General features: G+C 49.8%; 3 protein-coding genes across 5 annotated transcripts in view; 1 reads left to right on the forward strand and 2 right to left on the reverse strand.

The window, feature by feature from the left end:
- LOC105702178 (potassium voltage-gated channel protein eag) overlaps positions 1 to 15,392 on the forward strand; it is a 28,378-nt gene extending 12,986 nt beyond the window's left edge. Inside the window, exons 3-12 of the mRNA XM_012429550.1 lie at positions 598 to 730; positions 4,040 to 4,308; positions 4,484 to 4,783; positions 4,893 to 5,146; positions 5,838 to 6,103; positions 6,205 to 6,490; positions 6,649 to 7,012; positions 11,265 to 11,380; positions 13,865 to 14,013; positions 14,296 to 15,392. Of these exons, the coding sequence (XP_012284973.1) occupies positions 598 to 730; positions 4,040 to 4,308; positions 4,484 to 4,783; positions 4,893 to 5,146; positions 5,838 to 6,103; positions 6,205 to 6,490; positions 6,649 to 7,012; positions 11,265 to 11,380; positions 13,865 to 14,013; positions 14,296 to 15,392 (3,234 nt within the window). The remainder of the gene's footprint in view (positions 1 to 597; positions 731 to 4,039; positions 4,309 to 4,483; positions 4,784 to 4,892; positions 5,147 to 5,837; positions 6,104 to 6,204; positions 6,491 to 6,648; positions 7,013 to 11,264; positions 11,381 to 13,864; positions 14,014 to 14,295) is intronic.
- On the reverse strand, positions 7,377 to 10,165 carry LOC105702180 (TLD domain-containing protein 1). Of its 3 annotated transcripts, none has more exons than XM_012429553.1 (3): positions 9,901 to 10,165; positions 9,638 to 9,733; positions 7,377 to 9,507 (listed from the first exon to the last, which is right to left on the reverse strand). In XM_012429553.1, the coding sequence occupies exon 3, from the start codon at positions 9,505 to 9,507 to the stop codon at positions 8,173 to 8,175; it is 1,335 nt and encodes a 444-aa protein (XP_012284976.1). In that variant the 5' UTR covers positions 9,638 to 9,733; positions 9,901 to 10,165; the 3' UTR covers positions 7,377 to 8,172. The 3 variants fall into 3 exon arrangements, with proteins under 3 accessions (XP_012284976.1, XP_012284975.1, XP_012284974.1); XM_012429552.1 differs by having other exon boundaries at positions 9,638 to 9,793; XM_012429551.1 differs by having other exon boundaries at positions 9,638 to 9,825.
- A 5,659-nt stretch (positions 15,393 to 21,051) lies between the features above and the next one.
- LOC105702090 (glycine N-methyltransferase) lies at positions 21,052 to 23,775 on the reverse strand. Its single transcript, XM_012429379.2, has 6 exons — positions 23,668 to 23,775; positions 23,312 to 23,543; positions 22,673 to 23,026; positions 22,116 to 22,251; positions 21,912 to 22,032; positions 21,052 to 21,820 (listed from the first exon to the last, which is right to left on the reverse strand). Exons 3-6 carry the CDS (start codon positions 23,004 to 23,006, stop codon positions 21,542 to 21,544), a joined length of 870 nt encoding a protein of 289 aa, XP_012284802.1. The 5' UTR covers positions 23,007 to 23,026; positions 23,312 to 23,543; positions 23,668 to 23,775; the 3' UTR covers positions 21,052 to 21,541.
- Positions 23,776 to 23,840: the final 65 nt, after the last annotated feature.

A 23,840-nucleotide genomic window follows, 5' to 3' on the forward strand; every position in this document is an offset into this window, starting at 1 on the left:
ATCGTTTGGTACCTCGGCACGTGATTATGCCCGGGCCTAAGGAACGTAAAAATATTTACGCGATGTTCATTGAATTTAATTTTTCAAAGGAAGATTTTTTTTATCTATCCCTGATTAGAACCGAGAATGTATACGTTTTTTACTGAAATTTCATGAGCACCTCAGTTAATGCATGTAACTTCTGTCGATGGGAATGGGGATTGAAGGAATGGCCTCGTTGGAAGAGAGACCAGCGCTTTACCTAGAAGAGCTTTAGATAATTCTTCAATTTCGATTATAAATTTTTTTTTTTTCTTAACGTTTTTGAGCGCATCTTCCCCTCGGAGTCGACCTCCCTTCCCGAGGGGGCGATTCGACCACGAGGTCGACTCGCTTCCGCGATTCCTTCGGGCTCGCCAGAGAGCATCGATTTTCCCGAGCGATCCGTCTAATGAGATTTATAACACCTGGATGGATTCGTCGTCGGGCCGTTTCACGGCCGTCGTTGCGATTCCGGTAAAGCCTTGGGAATTTTCCACGTCCTCGTGCCGGGTACCGACGATCCTCGCCGGGCATAACTCCCCCGTCGCCCCCCTCACGAAATTTTTCATCTTCCAGGTGATGCAAAAGTCATGTCGCTGCGGATTCATGTACGGCGAGCTCACCGACGAGAAGACCATTTCCCGGATCGAGGAGTGCCTCGAGGGACAGATCCACGACCAGTTCGAGATCCTGCTGTACAAGAAGAACAGTGAGTCTCCGCTCGGCGTCGGGCCGTGCGCACTTCCGGTCGCGCCGATACTTGACCCTCTGAACTTCCGGGGTCGGCGGGTCCTCCGGGACCTTCGGCCGCCCTGATTCCGGGGTTAGAGGAAAAATTCCGGAAGTGAAATCGACCGCCCTCTGCTTTCGGGACCTTCGGGGGCCGGTGTTTGCTCGGGGGAGAAAAAGCTCCCGGAAGTCCCGCCCGCCGCCACCGGAAGTCCACCAGGGGCGAAGCGCCTCCGGATGCCGCGGAAGCTCCGGGGCGGCCTCGCCTAGTGCATGCCCCGGACCGACCGGAAGTCGGCTCGAAGTTTCTCGCATAAGCTTGCAAGCTTACCGTGCGATACCGTGTGCTTTCGAAGTGGTTCGGAGCCTCTTGCCTTCTCGTTGGTGTCGCCTCACTCGTGTTGTCGCTCGTAAGCAGAGCATGCTCGTTTAGGGCCGAGCAGCATGATGGCTCGTCGTTTCCAGGAGGATGTTCCTGGTCGGCACCGGGTCCAAGAGAACGTCCAGGATGCCGCGACTCGGCCTCGGACGAGCCCATTCTCGGCGCTTTGACCCGGGTTATCGAGGGTTATCGCGCAATTTGACACACCCTCGTGGTAGGGGATAATCGGTACGGATCGGATGCATATCCCAGGTATACCCCGGGTGCAGACCAGGAACCTCTCCTCGAGTGTTCAAACCCGGAAACGGCCTCGAAATATCCGCCTAGGGTCCAGCCGAGCGATCGCGGAGGCTCGCCTCCAGATTTCCCGGTTAATTGGCGCCAATCGAAGCCGAATTAATACAAGCCGGCCGCTCGTGGCCCGGCCGTGTTTTACCCCCCGACCTACCTTAACACCCTAACTACCCCTGTAGCCAACTAAGTCGAATCGTCGCGGTGAATAATGGAGGATAATTCTGTTTAAAGGTACCCCACGAGGTATGTCTAGCACAGGTTCGCAAAAACGCACGCGCACATGCCCGTAAGTCATCTCGATCTCATTTTCTCTCTCTTTCTCTCTCTCTCTCTCTCTATCTCTTTCTAATTTCCGTCTCGCGCACCGTACAGTCCGAAGGCTGTGCGAGCAAGTAGTGATAGTCGACCATTGGGTCGCCGCTGCTGACCGCGGGTATTTCCAGATTTCTGGGGAAATTCGTATAAGGGGGGGGGACTTGAATTTCGGGATTACGATTAAGAAGATATTCCGAGGCTGTCGGAGAAGGTGGGTAGGATCGATCGGCTTCGGGAAGAGTGTCAGGGAGGGAGAGAATTTACTTCCCCGGAGGGACTTAGGACTTGTCTTTAGAGGCTTTCCTGGACTATTATCCCTTGGATTGTACATGGTATGGCGATGGTTGATGACGATGAATGCGTAGGCATCGAGGGGGTTGGCCCGGTAGGGGGGACTTGCATTCGAGGGCTCTGTGCCGAGGAGAAGTACCAGTCGATCGACTCGACGGGGACGACGGGGGAGGAAGAATACAACCGAGCAAAGGCTTTCCCGGGGAGGTGTTTCGCGTTCCCTCCCGTCCTTCAATATCCAATTATAGAGCCCACTTTGGGGAAATATCATTAATTTATGCACGAGGGGAGGCTGCAAAGGGCCCGGATTCACGGGACGTCGAAACGAAGCGGCCGCAGACACCCCCTTGAAGAAACCCGCCCGGTGAGAAAGAAGCCACGAGGACACTTTGACCTCGTCAAATTGCCTCCTGGGCGAGAGATATTTTTTAATGAAGACCCATCCTACGACGTGGCTTTTTTTAGCGCCCTCGCGAGCCCATTCTCACCCGGGATGTGGACGGATCGCGACCCAATGGCCCACGGCCGACATTCTGCGTTCTGACAAGGACGCTTTAATTAACCGGTCGCTGTCGAAAAGTTATCGAGTATTGTCGAAACCCGACCAAGGGGACCCTGGCTTACGAGGGGGTGACATCGTTCGCGTTTCGGGGGATGAATTCTTCCTCTGCGCTCGTCGGTAGAATGATTACTTTTTCATTTGTTTTTTGTTTTTTTTCCCTTCCGTTCCTGGGGAACTCGGTGGGCGGTAAACGGATCGGGCAAGTACTTCCCTGAGTACCAGTAATTGGGTAATCGAGGACCATTGTCCGCGTCTCGCCGTACCGTAGTGATATGGCTAATTAAATTTTTCCTCTACACGTGGAGCACCTCTTCGAGTTCGAGAGTGGGGTCTTTACCGTGTCTCATACCGTATCTATAATTTGTTAATTTAATCCATCATTAAGGATACCGACGCATTAGGAGGATGCACGTGTTTGGAACCCTTTCTCCTGTCTTGAGGATATGTAGCTGCACAGGGTAGCTAGCTGCATGCTCCTTTGCACCCACTTTGCAGATTCCTCCGGCTTTAAATGGTGCGCCGACGTGTGGCTTTGCATCTTGTCTTTAGCATCTTGCGACTCGAAGCGTCCGCGATGCATGAGAGGTAGCGATGTGGATGCAGATCCGAGGAAAGAATGGTAGAAAATTGGAGCAGTGCAGCGGTTCCGGTAAGGATCAGGCCATTTGTATGCAACGAACGTTTAGCGGTGCTTGCTTCCCCTCGGTTTGTCCTGGAAACATTTGGTAACGCTAACGAAACAAGTTTCCACGGGTTTGGGGAAAGATTCCTCGACTCTTTCGCCGCGGGATTAAGATCCAGTGAATGGGACCACTGTCGGTGATAACTCGACGAGGGTCGCCTGCACCGGCGAAAGAGTTAAAGGGATGCACGGGGTGCATCCCGATTTGTTCAGCTTTGGATATGACAACGCGGAAAGGGATGCTTAAGAAGTGTATGCGCAAGGAATCTTCGGCATGAGTTTTCAGGCTTCTCCAAAGACCCTTATGCCATTTCACTCACTTGGTAACGTTAGTGCACCCGAGCCTAATCCCTGCCGACGTGACAACGCGTTCCCAGTGGAGATGCGCAACGTAGCGTTTTGTCGGCCCTTCCCCTCGAGATGATAAATCACCCCGTTCGCTCATTCCCGATGCTTGTAACGGATCCCTCCTCCGAATGGTCCCCGAGGAGGGGAGATAGAGTTGATTTAATTTAAAGTCGCTCGACACCTAGATCCAGAGTTAGATCCCGACCTACGTCGATAGTGTCCCCAGGGAAGCTCGATAGAATTTTTCCTTTCTCTCGTTTTTTTTTTTTCTTTTTCTTTACTCCGCTCTTCGAGTAGCCCTCGACGAGTAATGGCCCTCTTCAAGGGAGCCCGAAATCCCGGTTTCCCACCGGCCTAGGTCTCGCCAGATTTATTTCCACTTCGGCCGGCTGATCGATTTCGTTGTGCCCTGCAGAGACTCCACTATGGCTGCTGCTACAGATAGCTCCGATAAAAAACGAACGGGAGCTGGTGGTCCTGTTCCTGCTGACCTTCCGGGACATTACGGCCCTGAAGCAGCCGATAGAGACGGACGACAGCAAGGGCGGCCTCTCCAAGTTTGCGAAATTGGCCAGGTCGGTCACCAGGTCGAGATCGGTCCTCGTCTCCCAATTCAGCTCGCACTTGCCGGCCCTGAAGGACTCCACCATGCCGACTGCTGCGAAGCAGTCTCAGCTCGCTCATGTGAGTAGAGGACGAGGTCGAGAGAGAGACTCGCGTCGAAGATGCATCCCTTGTTAACCGAGTGGGTTCTCGCTGGTATTTCGTGACATCCGCGACTCGGGCCTTCGTAGTCGAAGAGCAACAGGTAGGGAATGGAAACCCCGCCACTTTTTAACCCAGATTTCCATTTTTCCAGATGATGTCTTTGAGCGGAGACGTGATGCCGCAATACCGCCAGGAGGCCCCGAAGACCCCGCCGCACATACTGCTGCACTACTGCGCCTTCAAGGCGATCTGGGACTGGATAATCCTGTGCCTGACCTTCTACACGGCCATAATGGTGCCCTTCAACGTGGCTTTCAAGAACAAGACCAGCGAGGACGTGTCCCTCCTGGTCGTTGACAGCATCGTCGATGTCATCTTCTTCATCGACATCGTCCTCAATTTCCACACGACTTTCGTCGGTGCAGGTGGAGAAGTGGTATCGGATCCAAAGGTAAAGATAACCCGGAGAGCCAGGCAGCTGCGATCGCTCCTCGTTTCCGGCTCGTCGGTCCGACCTTGACGGTGGAAATGGCGGAAATAACGGCTGGGTCTCGTTTCAGGTGATCAGGATGAACTACCTAAAGTCCTGGTTTATCATCGATCTCCTGAGCTGCCTACCTTACGACGTGTTCAACGCCTTCGACCACGACGAGGACGGGATTGGCAGTTTGTTTTCAGCGCTGAAGGTCGTCCGGCTCCTTCGCCTTGGCAGGGTTGTTCGTAAATTGGATCGATACCTGGAGTACGGAGCTGCCATGCTTATCCTTTTACTATGCTTCTACATGCTGGTTGCTCATTGGCTGGCCTGTATCTGGTACGTCATATTAAGGTGATTCACCCTGTACATACGTACCTTATGTATTGTATATATGCAAACAGCCCTCTAGCAGGTAGATGATATCGCGAAGACGTTCTCCGACTCCACTCCTGCTCCCTGAAGCTGAACGGCGAGCTCTTGATATCGCCCCGGGCCCTTAAAAAGAACAGAACGGATTTTAATCTCACGTAAAGTGCTTTCAAATACTGTACACACTCCACCCTTGGTACTATCTTAAAATCTCCCGGGCTTGCCGAGGACGTTTCTCGGTTCTCCAGAGAACGACGCTTCGGCGGCTCTTCTCGGCGTCCGAAAATACCTATCCGTTCACGAGGAGGGGCTGCGAAAGGAGGTTTCGGTCTCTTCAAGGGTCTCCGTGGCCGGGAACTAGACTTTTATCAACAGTCTGTAGCTGTAGTTTAATTAGGAGGTTTCTAATCCACCGTAGATTGCTTCGCGCGCGCGTTCTGGCGCTGGCAAGATCTCAGACCTGAAAAGGAAGATGGCGGACGGTTAGAAAATCCACTGGTAGATATTTGAAGACTTGGTAGTCGGTACTTGGAACTTAATGGCTCGCTATCCTTGATGGAGCTGCAGGGGGTTTCGAGATCTTGCCGGCTGGCTCGACGCGCGATTGTGCCGTTTTCATGAATGCGAGCACCGCGTTACAAGCTCATTTGCCTTCAAGGTATTCGATAGGGAGATCCGACGCCGACGCCGGCGTTCAGTATTCCTGGTTGTGGAAGCTGGCCAACGTGACACAGTCGCCGTACAGCTACTTGTGGACGAATGCCAGCACCATCCCGGAATTGGTGGCCGGTCCATCCCGGCGCACCATGTACGTCACTGCCCTGTACTTCACGATGACCTGCATGACTTCGGTGGGCTTCGGTAACGTCGCCGCGGAGACCGACAACGAGAAGATCTTCACCATCTGCATGATGATCATTGCCGGTGCGGTCACCCCCTGATACCCATGCCGCGCGTAAACGCGAAATAGGATTTAATCATTTTAAAAGGATGTATCAGAGTGAGCAATTTATTTCTCGGTCCAGCTCTGCTGTACGCCACGATCTTCGGGCATGTCACCACGATCATCCAGCAGATGACCTCGGCCACGGCCAAGTACCACGACATGCTGAACAACGTGCGCGAGTTCATGAAGCTGCACGAGGTACCGAAGGCCCTCAGCGAGAGGGTCATGGACTATGTCGTGAGTACTTGGGCGATGACCAAAGGACTGGACACCGACAAGGTCCTCAACTACTGTCCTAAGGACATGAAGGCTGACATCTGCGTGCACCTCAATCGGAAGGTCTTCAACGAGCACCCAGCCTTCAGGTATGGAAGTCTACCTTGAGGGATTTAAGGCAGCCCTACCGGACGATTGGCTCTTCATATGCCTATTTCATGTCCCCTTAATGCTTGCCCTGGGTTCGGGGGTCCCTTCTCGTGGTACTAGGATTTAATGAGATCAAGGACTCCTCTTCCTGTCTCAGGCTCGCCTCCGATGGATGCCTGCGTGCCCTGGCGATGCACTTCGCGATGTCGCACAGCGCCCCCGGCGACTTGCTCTATCATACCGGCGAGTCCATAGACTCGCTCTGCTTCATCGTGACCGGGAGCCTGGAAGTCATCCAGGACGACGAGGTCGTAGCCATCCTTGGCAAGGGCGACGTCTTCGGGGACAGTTTTTGGAAGGACTCGGCGATCGGCCAGAGCGCGGCCAACGTGAGGGCCCTGACGTACTGCGACCTCCACACCATTAAGCGAGACCGACTCCTGGAGGTCCTGGACTTCTACCAGGCCTTCGCCAACTCGTTTTCCCGCAATCTCGTCCTGACTTACAACCTGCGACATCGGGTAAGTTTGATTTTTAAAATACTATACGCGCAATCGGATCAGCCAGACCTCGGGTGCACCCAGTGGGTGGTCCTTCTAAGGGCTTATTGAATTATCAACCCCGTGCCTTGAGAGCTGCAACTTTATTTCACATTTTTCACTTGTAACAACGGAGGAACTAGTTTTAATACTAGGGGGGCGATATGTTTGTCGGGGTGTCGAGCTTTAAAAAGCAGGGAAGTGTATAACAATGGGTCGTTGGGGCCGCTCGCGTTATTCAAATCGCTTTTCTAGCTACGCCTTGATGTTTTTGGCGAGTCCACTCGCTCTAATGTGGTAATCAATATTTCATGTCAAGGGCGGGAAAAGTTAGAAGCGTGTAAAGGACATCTTTACGGGTCGTTTATTATGTTTTCAGCGTCTTTAACATCAATGCGACGGGCTTGACCTGATTTGGCATTTAGCGCTAATCTAGATCCACTTACATGATTTCGAGCGTTAATAAGTTATTGAATCTGTAAGAGGAGAGTTTAACAGAGATCGTTCCGCAGTAGGATGCAATTGAGCTGGCAGACCGTTTTTCCATTCGTTCCTCCACCCGGAAATCAGTATTATAAAATTAGAAACATCAGGCACTAGACAGTGATAAGTTAGAAAGGTAATTCAAGATACGCACTTTCCGCGATGTCCCACAGCCGAGTAAATCGTCGTAACAAATTTTTAACAAGAAATAAGTTTAGCTTCGTAGATCAGGCCGTTCTGGTCTCTCTTAGAATTGTGTTTTTGTTTCTTTTTCTTTTTTTTTCTTTTTTTTTAACAGTACGCGAGACACGACTACCTGATGAGAGTATGCTAAACAGCCTATCACAATTATCTATTCACAGCTGCACACTACCGTTTATAAGTATATCTATGCGATCCATTCGAAAGACTTATTGTCCCTTTCCCTTCGTTAAGGCTCACCGGGCCGCACTTTATAAATAATATTGCACAATATATTAGCCATGCACCTTTGCATTTTTTTTTCTCGGCTTTGTACGCTAATTCCTCGAGTACTGCCCACTAGCTACTTTTTAGGAGTCTTTGCCTAAGTCGTAACTGCACATTTACATTATGAGATGTAAGACGATTTCAGTAACAGATAAGTTCCATCAAAAGCTCGAAACGTTGTTGCTACGGAATTAGTTCTTTTTATCTCTAAGTCCTTCCGAGTGCATCTTTCTTCCTGCGAGTTCCAGCATGACTTGAGAGGTAGGGTCTTGCTCCAAAATGGATCCCAAATCTCTGACGTTCTCTTCCGTCTCGGGGACGGGTCCCACTCCCCAAACTTCACAGTGCTTCACGGTGAAGTTCTCTTTGCCGCTGAGTTGTACATAATTCTGGAAAGTTGTGCAGGAAACGCTGGACTTGCCGGTACCGTACTCACAGTCCAACCATAACCCGGGATAGTTGAGCTGACCACCCATAAACATTCCGTTAGGCATGGTCTGTTGATGGAGGTTCAGGTACTGAAAGTGATTGTTGTAGCCAGTTGATGGAAACGTCAGGATGTGTGGTTCCAGCATGAAGAGGAAGCAACTTTGGTTTCCGAACATATTGGACCCCACTGACCAGTTATCCGAAGCAAACCCTCCGAATACGTGATCGTCGGTGTCTTGGACGATGACAAGCGTGGCTCCTTGCATGACTATTCTGCCTAACATAGTTGAAAATGATTCACCGTGCACTTGACTAGAGAACAGGAAACGCCATTCGTCGCGGAGCTCGTGAGGCAAACTTAGATTCAAGAATAGCACATCTCCTAATCCTAGAATGCTAGGAAAATGAGGAATGTTTTCTAGCCCCTTGCACATTGGTAGCAAATTGAGATCGTTTATACGAACACCTGTTGTGTTCTTATCACCCTTCTTTTGAGAGATAAGAAAAAGGCACTGAAAGACGTGCGATAAGATTGAATTAAACGTGGAAGCGTGTGCAAACCAGCTTTCTACTTGTTCAGTCGTTAATGTATCTCCATTCTTTACTAGATTCTCGCAGAGGCTACGTGAACGTAATCCTATTCGCCTGGTGTTCACGGTGCAGCCGATGCTACTCCAACTTTGATAGCGAGAATTGTTGCTATTCTTTTGCAGTCTTAAGTATGAGTTGATTATTGCCTGAACATACTGGAGAAATGTGGCAGTAGGGATTTCGGTCTTTTTCTCTTCCTCCGAGTACCCTTCGAAAATCAGTGTCGTTCGTTCATCAGGACTGCCACGTATGGCAAAGACGTATAAACGGCCGAAGTTTTCGCCATTTATCGCAGAGACCTTTTTCCCTGGTTCGTGACATAAAAAGCGCACAACAAATTGAAGCAGTATGTCATCCAAATGAGTCGACCAGTGTTTGAAAATGTCTTCACGCTTTATAGATCCTGAGCTACGGGACATAGACTTGAAAAGGTTCTCTACTAAAGTTAACTCATCCGTAGATAGTATATTTACAGACGAAGCAGATCTGCTGGATCCATGACCCATCTAAAATGCCGAATACACAGTATTTAAATACATACTCTATTCCAGTCGAGATAACATTAAGCATGTAAAAGTAATCATAATATAGGAGAACTATGATTTACAATGCAGATTCTTCGCGAAGCGTACTTACTTTGTCGTTTAAGTAATTCGATGTATTTTAAAAGAACTCGACAATGACTAGGGAAGTCATTCTTATTCCTCCATTGGTCTGCGATTATCAATTTTCCTGTGGGACGTAGAAATCTCTTGAACCAACCGTACTGGTTATTCGTACCGAACTGAGTTTCTATAAACACATTTACACATAGTGTGCAGAGTCTGCCAAAATACCAGAACAGGTCAGCAAAGATATTCTTGGAAGCAGAATCAATAAACGTTGGATATGCAACTAACCTTGCTAACGTTAGTACATAGGAAACACGACAACAATCCGTGCAAAGTGTGGAGTTTTCCCTAGGAAACGACGACTTCGCGAGTGGTTATCCAATTGTTTCACTAGCTACACTCACGGCATTGTTACTTGGCCTATCGCATGCCACCCCAATATATGTGTGTCATTCTTTAAATCTCGAATAGTAGCGTCCTTCAGCGCCCTTTTAAGCCGGTATTGCGACCGTTCCCACAGAACAAGATTCTTTGAGGTTATAGCAACATTCGTAGTCTGCTACTTTTCCATCTATCGACTCTGCGTGGTGCGCATGCGCGCTACTGCTCCACTCCGTATTGAAATGTCTCATCGATGTGCCCCACACGAAAAAACTTTTTATTTCTATATATTTAGCCTCCACTCGAGCTATTGATTGCAGATATTCCCCGAACTTCAAACTCGCGGATCACTTCAATATTAGAAATGCAGCAACGCGAGCTGCCTTCCCATTATATTTAAATACCGTTGATAAGTCGATCGAACGCGTCTTTTAAAAATGGCGCTAGGTAGAGTGATGGCCATTATACAGGAATATTCTCGGTCACGTGACCCCTGCGTCATCAAGATGGCCAATATGGCGGCAACTGGTGGCGTTCGTAATCCCCTCACGCAGCTCCTAGAACCGTATGATGTATTCATTTCTAGAGATTAGATTTTTATTTATTTGAATAACTGAGATAAATAAAATTTGACTCAGTGTTTTATTCGGCATGGGTCGCTCATCGGCCGTTGATTAGTTCGACATTGCGGCGCAGGCGCTGCCATTACGCGCACACTATCGATGTCATCCCATCCGGAGTTAGAAAAAAAGAGATTTCCATCTTGCCCGACTTTGCAGGTCGGCCTCCATGGGATGAGATATTTTAGTGCCTCCTTTCGTGCCCGAACAACGTGAGAGATTCATCAACATCGTCACATGATTCCCGAATATCGAGGCATCGTTATCGCGGACTATATTACACTTGTTTGCACGTCCCAAGAGGCGCGGAAAGATCAAGTAGAGGAAGATTATTCGCCCCCGATGTATCTTAAGAAGGCGAAGATATGCTGCGAGGTGGAGATAGAAAATATTTTCATTATTTCGGTCGGCGATAATGTATCTAACGATTAAGTCATTGTTTAAAAGTAAGGGTTATCAAGGGACTCTCGACGTTCCCGGGTACTCTTGAAAGACGGATCGATCAAACCTGTTCGACCTCGACGTAACTTTGGATTTACATTTTATACAGAGATTCTTCCAACCTTGATAACCTTTTCTGCAAGCGTGAATTAAGTAATCTATGCAAAAATCCTCCGAGGAATTAATCATCGATATGTCAATCGTTTCCAGCTGATTTTCCGGAAAGTGGCCGACGTTCGCCGAGAGAAGGAACTGGCGGAGAGGCGGAAAAACGAGCCCCAGCTGGACCAGTCGCAGGACCACCTCGTTCGCAAAATCTTTTCAAGGTAGGGCCTGCTCCTGCAGGATCGGCAGAGGTTCGATCCTACCTATACAAACAATCACCGCCATATTTCCGTCACTGTCCGAGTCTATAGGGCGATGCTTAGGTCGTCCTCGTAAGCAGGAACCATCGGACCCCGTTTGATCGTAACCATCCCTTGAAAGAGCTTGCACCGCGGGATCCGTCCTGGTCGATCGAATGCAGATCGACCTCTTGATCGTGCGTCATCGGTATTAATGTTACGGCGATCCGGATCCAGGTCACTGGTGGTGCAATCTCTTGACCCAACTTTACTTACCGATGGCACGTGCGAATCCCCTCTCAGCCCTTATCCCATTCGCAAGTAGAACAAGAACAAAGCGGAGGATGTAACTTTATATGACTGTTGATCGTTGCTATGGCTGGCTGTTGTCCGGAAAGGTTCAAGACTGACGGGGAACCCCAGATCCACATGACAAGAGCACTGTCTAATCGGCCTGCGCAGGATTCCGACGAGGAGCTCACCGTGAACGTCCTGCCACCCTGGCCCAGTTTTAGGCAATTTCATTTCTTACGTATTTATTTCTCTCCATTTCTTTTACCATCTCTGCTACGTATTATTATTACCATTATTATGATTATTATTACTATTATACTCTTATATATATACATATATATTATATTTACCATATATATATATACATACGATCGTATAATATTCTTACATGTATTCTAGATACATGCACAACGTGTATATATATATGTACTCGTACGTGCGACTCCATAATCGATGATTTCTCGCGTTCGCGTAGATCCTCTACCTTGTTGCTTTCGATTACTTTCGGGTACTTTTTTTCGGTACGGAGAACGGAAATTTGCTTCTGCGACGCATCAAGGAAATGGAATCGATTTATTTTCGCCCCGAAAGCCCTTTATCGCGGTGAATTCAATTTGCTGAGCGATCGCTACGCGAAATTAGCCCCTCCGAATTGTCGGGGATGACGGGAATTACGGTGGACCGGTTTTGCAGGGGTGAGGATAATTATTTCGATTAATTCGACGGTGGGAAACAATTGGTCGAGCCGCTACCGGTCGCGGTAAATTCCTGTTTCTCCGTATGCGGTGAATTCGATTCGAGCGAGCCGATCGCTTCGATGCGTTCCGTCCCAAAGCGTAAATACCCAGCACCTGCGTGCATACGCTTGAAAGTACTTAATGTACTCAGGTGTACGAGCATGAAGTAACGGACGAACGGCGACCAGGAGGCTTCTCGATGCGTCTTCTCGTGATCTCGGAATTCGTACGTCAGCCGATGCCCATAACGATTTCGTTCGGTCTGACGACCGGTCCGCCGTTTTACGAATGCTAGAGTGCTGTAAGATATACGCCTTTAGAGGGTTATGCGCATTTTTCTTCTATATACTCCTAGCAAGTAAAGACGAGGGATCCCCATAGGGCGGATTCGAGGTCCACCCCGTGTCTCTACCTCCTCGAAATCCTTCCCCCGAAGTCGTCCGGTCCTCGAGTCCCGCAGTCCAGGTCCTCCTCGAGACCTCGAATCCCTCTAGGGTTCTCCTTGCGGATAGCAAGACCGATTTACCGCTTGTTCAGCACGACCTCCGGAGGAAGCGGTCCCAGGAACCGCGAACCTCCGACCTCTGCGAGCGCCCGGGCCTCGCCGCATCGCGGGGTGCATGTAAAGGACACACTCTAGGATTCAAATATTTCTCTCTCTGTCACCTATATATTTAAATCTTTTATATACGCCCGACTGCTCGAGGCCGCCGGGGGCACGGAGATCATATCGCGCCCCCGGGATGCGCAATTTCGGAGCCCTCGTTAGTCCTACGATATTTATGACTCATTACGCGTGTCCCTCGTACCACGCACGTGAGGCTGACCGCGCGATAGCCAATTAATCGTAACACCTCGGCTCTGATAATGAATAATTGCATCGCCACCTCGGCAACGCGCACCCTGGGTGCAGTCGTCGAGGGCCATCCGGCGCCTCTCGAGCAGTTTGCGACCGTAATTACGGCATCGCGAGGACGGGGGACCGGAAGTCCTTCGCCAGGACGATGCATCGGCTCGAGTGGTCCCTCTGGTCGCGAAAGGCTGCCCACCGAGTCGATGGACGTCCTCGGGGTGGACGTCACCAGGTCGCCGTCCTCGGTCACCACCCTCCCGTATGTTTACTGGCATTTCATATCACGAGGAATACTTTGATCCCGTAGGCACACCAAAGTAGGTTGCTCGTGACACCGCTGGAGCTGTACCCTATAGCCTCTGTAGCGATCTCGTAAGAAAGCCCGTACTTGTCTAGTACGAAAGCCCGTACCGTTTAGCCTGACCCGGGGTCGTAGAAAGGCCCGACCAAGGCGCGACCTAATCCGCCCGACGTAATCCACCGCCTAGAAACCGGCCTTCCACTTATATCTCGCGACCCCCCGCGAGGCGAGGATCGCCCCCATTCAAGGTGTTCTTTGTGTTCTCGGTGGCCGCGATCCAGGTTTCGCCGAGAGAAGCACACGGCAGACGTGGAGAAGGGCGACGGAAAGGACAGCAAGGACGGGGAGTCCTCGCACGTCAGGAAGTCCTCCTCCGGAGAGGAGAGTAGTGCCGCTCGCCCTCGGCCCAGCAAGTGGGGTCGTCTTCTAGGTGAGGACCCAACGTGTTGTCGTCATGTCGTCGCTTGAATAAGTGGAGTGACCGGGGCGAGGCTTTCGGTGATTGCGGTTATCTGGGAAGGAACTGTCTCTTTCTCCTCTCCCTGCTTTTTATTTACAAGCAGATAGGGGGTCGCGTGAGGTTGAATCCGGAGCGGAGCGGATGGCACCGGCCAGAGATACGCCGAGACCCGTTCGGCCCGCTGGCGTTGGCGATAAACCCATCGCAGGAATCCAGATGCGACGAGAATTATTATGCGAATTATTCTTCCAGGAAGCTCGAGCTTGGATTCTGGGAGCGAAGTCGGCTCTGCGGCCGACACCTTCAAGAGGTCCTTAAGTGCCAGGGATTCGAGGCCCAGCTCGAGTGCCGGGACGAACAAGGTCTTCCCGAAGCTGGGGAAGCTGAGCGGGACCATAGAGGAGGTCAGCGACAGCGGGGACCACGCCAAGGACCAGGGTCAGAGCCTGGGAGTGGACTCGAAACAGCTGTCGCTGAAGAGGTTCGAAAGCTACGACGGGGGCCTCATCACGAGCCAGCCGAGCCACGACAGGGAGATGCTGGCTGCCGTGCTCGAGGTCAAGGTCGACCTGAAGCTCGAGGTCCAGCGGGTGAACCAGAGGCTCGCGAAGATCGAGGACATGTTGCAGAACCTGATCACCAAGATCCCCGTCGCTGGGACTCCGCAGGCCAGTTCGGGGACCCCTCAGCAGCAAGTGCAGTCTTCCCAGAGGGTGGCCATCCCCTCCGTGGTCGCGTCCACGGGCACCTCGCAGTCCCAGGGCGGGTCGGAACGCGGACAAAACGGGACGCCGACCACCTCGTCCCCAGGGAACGGGGTGGACGTCCAAGTCCAAAAATCAGCCTCGACCTCGAGCACCACGGCCGATCAGCTGACGACCAGCGAACGTCTCGCGAAGGCGCAGCAGCAGGAACAGCAGCTGCAGCAGCTGCAGCAGCAGCAGCAACCCCTACCGCAGCATCATCACCATCACCACCATCATCATCATCCGCCCGATAGGCTGAAGGACATCTCGTTAGAGGGACGGCTGTCGGGCGGCTCCTCGGACTACAAGGCCTCCAGGGAGATGAGCAAGGAGCTCCTGGAGAGGCTGACCCAAGCGTCCACCTCCAGGGAGGACTCCAGCGGCATCGGACCTCTCATCCTGAGGAAACGAAGGAGCAAATCTCGCAACAAGGGCGCGGCGCCTTTGGCCCCTCTTGCCACGCAACCCGTGAGTCCTACGGAACCGACGGAGACCACGCAGATGCTGGAGAGCTCCGAAGACCGGGAGCAGGGTGGAGGTGTCGAGAGGACCGAAAGGTCGGAGAGGAAGAGACCGCCTCCGAGACCCAGAGAGTACTTGTGAAAATTCGTCAATCCCCTAATGCTCGTCCGCAAGGTCGCGGGTGCCCCTCGGTGCTCTTTTTCAGGGGCTTCTCGACGAGGCTCTTCAGGGTCTCTGGCCTCCGGAACTGTCGGGGTAGCCTGGATGTGTGTACATATGCAGATTACGACCGTCCGAAGCATCCAGTCGCGTACGATATCGGCTCTAATGCAGGCAGAGGATTCGATAAGGAGGATCTTCCGCCCGGGAACGTCGAAGAGTCCTTGCTCGTGGGTCGAGTTATCGTTAGACCTCCTTTACCGGGGAACGTCGATTTGTATATCGTAGGAGGACCGTTCGAACGCTCTGGCGAAACGCGCGAATCCCGGGGACGTTCGCGTATCCGTAATCTAGGAAGGAATTTCTGTGATAGGATTCAACCCCGAGGCCGACTACGAGCCTGACGTCGTATTACGCGGCCTGACGGAATTCGACGAATCGCGGCTCCTTTCGCTTGCGCCTGCTTTTCCAAGACATCGAAGTATTCAGAGCGATCTCACGTATTACGAGATACACAATAGGTATACTACACGCAATAGGATGATGTACAATAACGGTTGAATAATCCGAGACGTAGGCTTAAGTGCGATCGGGTCGTCGTTGGGAAGAGCGAGTCACCGTTCAACGGAGGGTGACGCCCTGACGGCGCAATAATTCCATGGAGATCCTGTGGATATTCCGTGATCACGGGACGTTCATGGAACATTCACGGGACATTCGCCGGATATCTGCGCCGTTAGGGGGGATGTTTTAACGGGCGAATGCCGAGCGAACGTTCTCCTCGAGCAGCTGGGAGCCAAGAGTTAGATGGAAATCGTCGTCGAACGGCCCATTGCGGGGGGCGAGGTAGAATTCCGAAAAGCTTCCTCTGGCCTTGATGGTGCATGACATAAAAACGGAGAGAAAAAAAACGAAAAATACGCAAAATATATAGGGGATTTTGTATTCGATGCTTAGCGTTTAGACGCGCCTAAAACCATTCCTCGCGCAATTGTCAGATCGGTGTCATCTCGAGGACGTCGAGGATTAGCGGAGCGTCTCCATCCTTGTAGATTCGAGGGCCCCTTCGAGGATCTCTGTTCACTGTCCGTAACGATTAATTGTCGGTAGTCTAGCTAGCGAGGGATTTCCTGGGACGAGGACACTATCCGCAAGCTGTTATCAACTTTGATATCGGACTCTAGGTGACTTTGATATACCGGTCGGGCCGAATTCATTTGTTAAGGTTAGCCTTAGAGCCGCTTGTTTCGGGACGAATCACGCGGCGAGTACCGTCGACTGCCAATCTCGCTTATGAGGGGAAAGGATAAAAATCGGTGGGAAGGGCTTCTCGAAATCTGCGATCCAACCTCACGTTACGCCGTATTTCATGTATTCTAACGTCATAAGGTGCGCTATGCCCCGTGTAATCGGGCCCAATCGCCGATCGTACGACGCGTTTTGGTACTTAGGGTGCGACCTGGAACTTGGGAATAAGACGAATCCTTGTTCGTTTTCCACGGGCGTTCCTCGACGCGGTTCTAGTGTGCGACGAGTCCTTCCTCGGTGTCGCACAAGGCACGCTTCGCGTTATCACTCGAGTCATTTTCCGATGTCAGGAGGGGATTTTATGGACGACCTGGGCCCGGGAGCTCGGGTTCGAGGTGGACCTAATCGCGCGTACTCGCTCGGTACTTACGGGAGGCAAACAGCAATATTAGGTAAAATTGTAAGCCGAGAGGCACGTTTAAATATATATAGTATACATACGCAGGGACACTGTAACTATGTAACTCGTATCGTACCGTAATTGTAGCGTAGGACGTGCACTCGCGGTGCAGCCTAAACGCAAACGGGTCGGTTTTTGGAAAATGGCTGTTATTGCTACACTGGCGTTTGAACCGCTACATGAAATCGAGGAGCGAGGGGTCCTCGGATAATGAATCACGTGTCTTTGAAATTCTTTAATGTCCCTGAGTTGGTTATCACGAGAAGTTAATTTACTAGAGGTACGACCGGTTGCGGGTGCGCATGCGCTCTCTTCACTTCGCCGAATAATTTTTAGATATCGATAACGGCTTGCATTGAGTCAACACGAATCGATAGCGCGGATCCCACGCTCCTTGACAGAAAAGCGATTCTTTTTTTTTTCTCCCCCGAGAAGCATAATGGCCTAGGAAAATTCTGGCACTAATTCTATCAGGCGTTTAATCGAGCATGTCGCGTACATCAAGTCGTGCCGGGTCGATGTTAATACAGGTTGCTGTAAAGACGGCCTAGCCCAATCATCCGGAATTCCGCCGACGCAATTCCCCCTGTACAAAATCACCGGAGGTTCCGTCAAGAGTCGCAGAAGTCATTCATTAAGATCGCGGCATCAGATTATTCGGGGCGGTGAAATGAAAGTCATAGCTCATATCGTAGTCAAAATTCGGAGAATGCAGTGCATACGAATACATCCATAAATAAATATATATATATATACGCGAGAAAAGACACGCGTGACATACGCAATGAAGTATATGTATACATATTGTATAGGTAGCTGTGGGCGACGAATGACTAAAGCAACTATTTCACGTTATACAAATGAATTATTGAGGTTACGAGAGATTTGTTGATTAGGTTTTAGTAAGAGAGACGACATAGCTGGCCCTATTCGTAGTTTATATATGAATATAAATATAAATATACTAGGCGAAAATGTTGAACGCTCTGGCAGTCTGCAAGCCACATATCGCGCCTTTTGACGGGCGCGGATTTCATGTGCCCTCTTGTCGCGCAGCGCTGCGCCTTTATTGCGTATCAAATATTAATAAGCGACGTACAGAAAATTTCATTGAAAGGAAAAAAGAAACCTGCATTGAGGGTGCTTGCACCAGACGAAGATACGTCATTCCATTAGGGTCGAATCGGAGTAGAAAGGTGCAGAATGATCTTTCAGCACGTTGCAATGCATGGAGCCGAAGTGCTGCCAACGAAATTACCCGCAATTAGGGAATGGGACACGGTTCACGGTGGAAGGGTTCTCCCATAAAATAGCAAACCAACGTGAGGTACCTAGGGAGACGCGAAATAATCCTTTTAACTTCGTTGGTGCACTTAACGCTGGGCCGCATAGTGGTTGTACATAAAGTAAAACAGCCGCGTTAGCGCGCATAAATTGCATAAACGGCATGAATTGCATGAATTGCATAAATGGCATAAATTGCATAAATTTCATAAAACGCATTAATTACGTAAAACGCCTAGAAATAACGGCGAGCGCTAAGCGCGTAAGATCGGTGCCCTCGCCGAGTAAAAAGGGTCGCCGGGTCGCGACTCTTTTTACAGGGCTGAGTGGCAGGAGGGAGAACAACAAAAACCATGTGATACATACTCATACATATATATATATATATATATAAATATTATAAATATTAACATTTTTTATATCTGCTACTTTGCAATAAATGGACAATCGTCCCTGCGTGCGGGGACGTCGCGGCTCATCGTGCTTATCGTCTCGCATTTGTCGCGGCGCGTTCGCGGTCGCAGTTCAAAGTGTACTTAGGCTGGGAACCGTAGGTCTGTTCGTTTGCAAAATCGCGGTATCGTCGGTCCCCCGATTTGACCAACGTGCCAGAATTGTGAAATTTTGTTCACCGATATCTCCGCTCGGTACCCGGAATTTCGCTCCCTTTCGTTTGGAACGGTGCGTACACTTCCTCGCATTACCAGTCCAGCAGTTTGCGTAGAAGTCGGCAAAGATGAATAGATAACTAATTGAACGAACAGCCCCACGTGTCTCGGGATTTATTCTCCACTGTCCCGAATCGATAGGTCGCGACGCCGCTCGAATCGCTCGACGATCGACACGTCTTTAATTCAGAATCTGCTCCTTCGGGGTGCTCGACAGGAGACGCGCTGTTGTACAGGACTAGTTGTAAGAGTCTAAGGAGCAAACCCCGCAAGAGTTGCCGCTCGAGAATGGCTCGCTCTCTTTGCATTTAATTACCGATGTTAAGGGAACCTTAAGCCGACGAGGCCGAACCGCTGTAAATCTTGGAAAAAGCTCTCGTCGCACTTCGGCACGAGGGAGCCGCCGACTCGTCTCCGCGAATCCGTCTCTCGTCTTTTCTCCGATTATTTTCCCCTCCGCGATCTAATCGGGAAGGAGGCTCGATAAGCGCGATGCACGATAAGAGGAAGCAGACGATTAAACATTCGAAAGAGACGTTCTCGCAATTTTCCAGCCCTTATGTCGCTTCGAGAAATGTCGAGCGTGCATCTCTTTGCCGGATAAAAATCCTACCGCTAGCTTATCTAGACCTTATCATCGAATTTATTTCCGACTCGCCCGTAATTTATCTCCGGATAATTTCTCCACGTGGAAAGCTACGAGATGTGCCTGTAGTATTGACAAATGCATTGGAAAATCAATGGGGCTTTTCATTTCGGGGGATGGATTTTCGGAGATGGCGACGAGGCTAGACGAAGTATAAACTCTCGGCTTGCGAATCCAACCCTGATAACAAAGGATATCAATTGCACGTTGAATAATGTTTTTTTTTTCTTTTCCTTTTCCCTTCGCCGATTCTAAGATTCTCCGGGATGACGTCTTCTGTGCGAGCTACTTTTGTTATCAGCGGACAGGTAGAGCGAAAGTCTGGCGAGTGTAATATCGAGAGGAGGAGATATACATATGTGTACACATAAATTACTAGGAGGGGGGACATTTTTGCTATAACCGTAATACTTCGTCCATTTTTCTATATGGGCAGTCCGTTGCGCTATCAGCCCTCGATCTTGTAACCTCGCCCTCGTCATTTTCTACACCTCGATAAGGAGTGCCGAAACCGCGACTGCAAGCTGGAGGGAAAGACAACGAAACCGTCGAAGCCAACGAGAGCGACCCTCTTCGGCATCCGTTTCGCATCTTAAATAGCGCCGAAACTCACGAGAAATCTCTCCTCGCCATGGGGTCACCTGGCGAACGTTCATTTTCACGTTAAACGATCGTTGGCGGCAACCCCGGAGAGGGGAAATGAATTTTCCGAAGTCCCTCTCCGGAAAGAGGATCCTTTGACTCGCCTCTCGGAGGACACTTGAGTAAAGAGAAAATCCTCGTGCTCCCTTCGGAACCAGCAGGTTCCTCACGCTTTAACATTTTCACAAGAAGGAAGAGCCTCGAGACGATTCGTAACCCTCGATTAACGTTGATACGGGATGCCTGGAAGGTCGCTTATCATTTATAAACAATTTCTAATGGACCTTCGGGACGGCCGTTCCTTACAGAGCCTCGGTTAACTCCGGGGAATTAATTTTAATTTAACATATGGCTTGTTAATTTCATTTTACCGTAATCTTTACGAGATTCCGGCTTCCTGGGAATGCCTTGAACGTGGATTAGCGTAGAGAAAGAATAATCGACTCGTCGTGTAGAATGATCGAGGGTTAACGTCGTCGAGGAGGGATGCCACCCCGAGCAAAGATGTCGTTGTACATACATAGTGTGCCGCTAACGTTCGTTCGAGAAGCCCTCGAGAAATCAAATTGTAGCATCGAACGAAGCGCCTGGCTAGAATACTCAAAAGAGAGCTGCTTTCGAACTTCTAATAAAAACGTCTGAGACCAATCTCCTATCTTTGGCCCTCGACCGACGACCCTTATTAATAACCCATTTTTTGCTTCTTCGTGTATTATATTTTATGGCCAAAAACATCCTCGAAGTGTATACAATAACGTCAAGACGCGTTATCAAGGACAAAGGTCTTGCACTGATTTACCGCAAACCTACCCTATTATCGCGGCTGTATTTTCGTAACGTGAAGTCGAAATGCTTCGGTAATGAAGATAGGTACTAATCTCGCAAAAGGAATCCTGCCGAGCTCTTCGAGATCGTCTTCGGCAATGCACGCGCCTACTATAAAGAATATCTGGGCCCGATTGGCGAGTAAGAAATAAAAAGTGGATACGTAAAGTCAATAGATAATTCGTCAATCGGCATTGACAGTGATTCTTTTCCCGGGGAATGCATCCGTGCAGATGCTTCCTGGTTCTTCCTGTCCCTCCTCGGAGAACCCTCGCAGTGATGACTTCTTGCCCCGATGATTCAAGTTCCTTATCAAGGATAACGTATTTTTTGTTTACAGAGGAATCCACGCGGGGCCCTACATAGGCTTCTCTAACACGTGGATATAGAACCCGGGACTCTGGATCTCGTCGAGAGGTTTGAAATCTCCGTAGATGGTGTGTTTGGCTCGGAAATCGAAGGCTTGGGAGATCATATTGCGAAACACGTTCAGCCGGTGAGGGTAGTATGACAGACGGAATTCGCTGACATCCACGTTTCCCTGATTATCCAAGGATATCATGTAATCCAGGGTAACGATGGTGGGCTTGCCGCACACGTACAGGACGGAGGTTTTTATGTCGGTCATGTGCTTACTCTAAAAAGGCAAAGACATGTCAATATGGATACACGTAACGGCGTAAATTATACAAGACTTATGCTTAGTTAACACTGTACAAGCTACGTACATTGTAGTATATGCACTTTGACGGTGTATCTCCCGTGGAAATGATGTAATCGTAATTCCTATGATCTATCAGTAACAGGCCACCAGGCTTTACACAGCGCTCGAAATTCCGGAATGCTTGTCTGGAACGAGAGGAAAATTGTAAAATTATTGGGCATCTCCGGGAAGACTTAGACACGATAAGCATCCGAATTTGGCTACTCACTTCTGCTCCCTTTGGTCGCCGAAAGAATCGGGCATGTGAGCGAAGCTGTTACCCAGGCAAATGACAGCGTCGAAACCATCGCCTATGATGTCACTGATGTCATCTGCCAGTGTCAGCCAATTAGCCTCCTCGATTACTGCAAAAGTCGAAAATCAACGGAAGCGGTTACGCCTTGATTAACATTTTCGTATCACCTAACTTAGCCGATTGTTTATCAAATATTTCTCTTGATATTTATCCCCGTATTTCTATGCATGAGGGTAAAATCGCGCGCTGCCGTCGCCGATAAGCAATGATGTCGCTGGATAACACTTTGCACCATAAGCGGTGTCACAGGGATCATCAAGATTGACCTGCAGCGATAAAGACCCGACCCCTTTCCATTATAAAATTCCTGTTTTTTGTTTTTGTTTCCACTGGTAGATACCGAGGGTCCCGTCTGTCGGCACGTACAATTAGCTTAAATGATGAAATCCAGAAGACCTGGCGTAAGGAAGCAACGAGTATATTTTAATCGCTTGAAAATTCACCTTCCCAGGTCAGGTGAGGAAACTTACTCCAGTTATCGAAGGCGACTTCTTTCCGCCGTTCCCATCTGGACTTCAGGGCGTACTTCAGCATCTTATCGGACGCATCCACGCTGACGACCTCAAATCCTTCCTCGAGTAGCATGACGGAATCCACTCCCGTTCCGCAGGCCACGTCCAGGATTCGGCGGCATCCTTTTTCCCTCAGGAGACCCACCAAGAAGTCCCTGTAATTCTGCGTCCTCTCCTTCTTGTCGCCTATGAAGACTTCCCAGACTTTGGCGGCTTTGCCGTCAGCATATTGGTCTCTCAAACCTTCCGCTGCGGTTCCCAGAGAACGGGTGCGGAACACCGAGTCGGCCATGACTACTCCAAAATGGGATGCTACCGGGGACAGAGATATATTAGTAATCCTATAGACAATGCTCGAGAAAAATTAGACTTGCGATTACACCCAAAAATTGTACGGAAAAGGTATTATTTTTCAATTTTTTATTAAGTTTCACGAGCTAATTTCAAATCGTCGAAAACTGTTTAACCGTACCGTGAGTAAGCTTAATGCGAGACACGGCTCGCCGGGACAGTCATCGTGACGATTCGAAAAGTAATGCGAGAAATAGGAGATTAAATAATTACCCGGAATATTGAGCGATCCTCGGTCGTACTTACGTTTAAATTAATTTCAGACGAGGCTCCTAATCCAAAGCGACGGTTAAGTCGGACCGCGCGAGCGACTGAACTTGACTATACTTGAAAACTGACACGACACTTCCCTTTTATATACAGAGAGGAGGACTTGCATCATCCGTGTTGCTCGGCCAAGTTTTCGATACGTCATTATTCCCCTGACTGGACTTGCCACTGATGAAAGATCAGTTCCATCGGTGAAATCGTCGACCCGCTAGAACGGGAATATAAGCGACCCTCTAATTAGCGTCGCAAAATTAAGGGGGGAATTTAGTAAACCTAATTAAGATAAGCGGTTCCTCCCGAATCTCTGCACTATTTGCCGTCGAGGAACTTACGGATTGTCCGGGGCGATGATAAATTGGAGCACCTATTCCCGCTAAAGGAGTTTTAATTCGGAAGTAATTATAACGATTGCATCTCGCCTCGCGAGCAACCTCGGACGTTGATAATCAACTATCAGTAGCGGTCGATAATTCTATCGAACCCATTGTAGCCTTCGCCGCTGTTT

Source organism: Orussus abietinus, unplaced genomic scaffold, assembly GCF_000612105.2.
Source record: "Orussus abietinus isolate OABI.00-Male unplaced genomic scaffold, Oabi_2.0 scaffold22, whole genome shotgun sequence".
In the NCBI taxonomy this organism is placed as follows: Eukaryota; Metazoa; Arthropoda; class Insecta; order Hymenoptera; family Orussidae; genus Orussus; species Orussus abietinus.

What these genes read in the sequence shown, in the direction of transcription:
- LOC105702180 (XM_012429553.1), bottom strand. Translation starts at nt 9,507, where the DNA reads ATGGGTCATGGATCCAGCAGATCTGCTTCGTCTGTAAATATACTATCT.
- LOC105702090 (XM_012429379.2), bottom strand. Translation starts at nt 23,006, where the DNA reads ATGGCCGACTCGGTGTTCCGCACCCGTTCTCTGGGAACCGCAGCGGAA. An exon ending in GGCGACCAAAGGGAGCAGAA is followed by an intron (nt 22,033 to 22,115) that starts GTGAGTAGCCAA and finishes CTCTCGTTCCAG; the next exon opens with ACAAGCATTCCGGAATTTCG. An exon ending in CAAAGTGCATATACTACAAT is followed by an intron (nt 21,821 to 21,911) that starts GTACGTAGCTTG and finishes TTGCCTTTTTAG; the next exon opens with AGTAAGCACATGACCGACAT.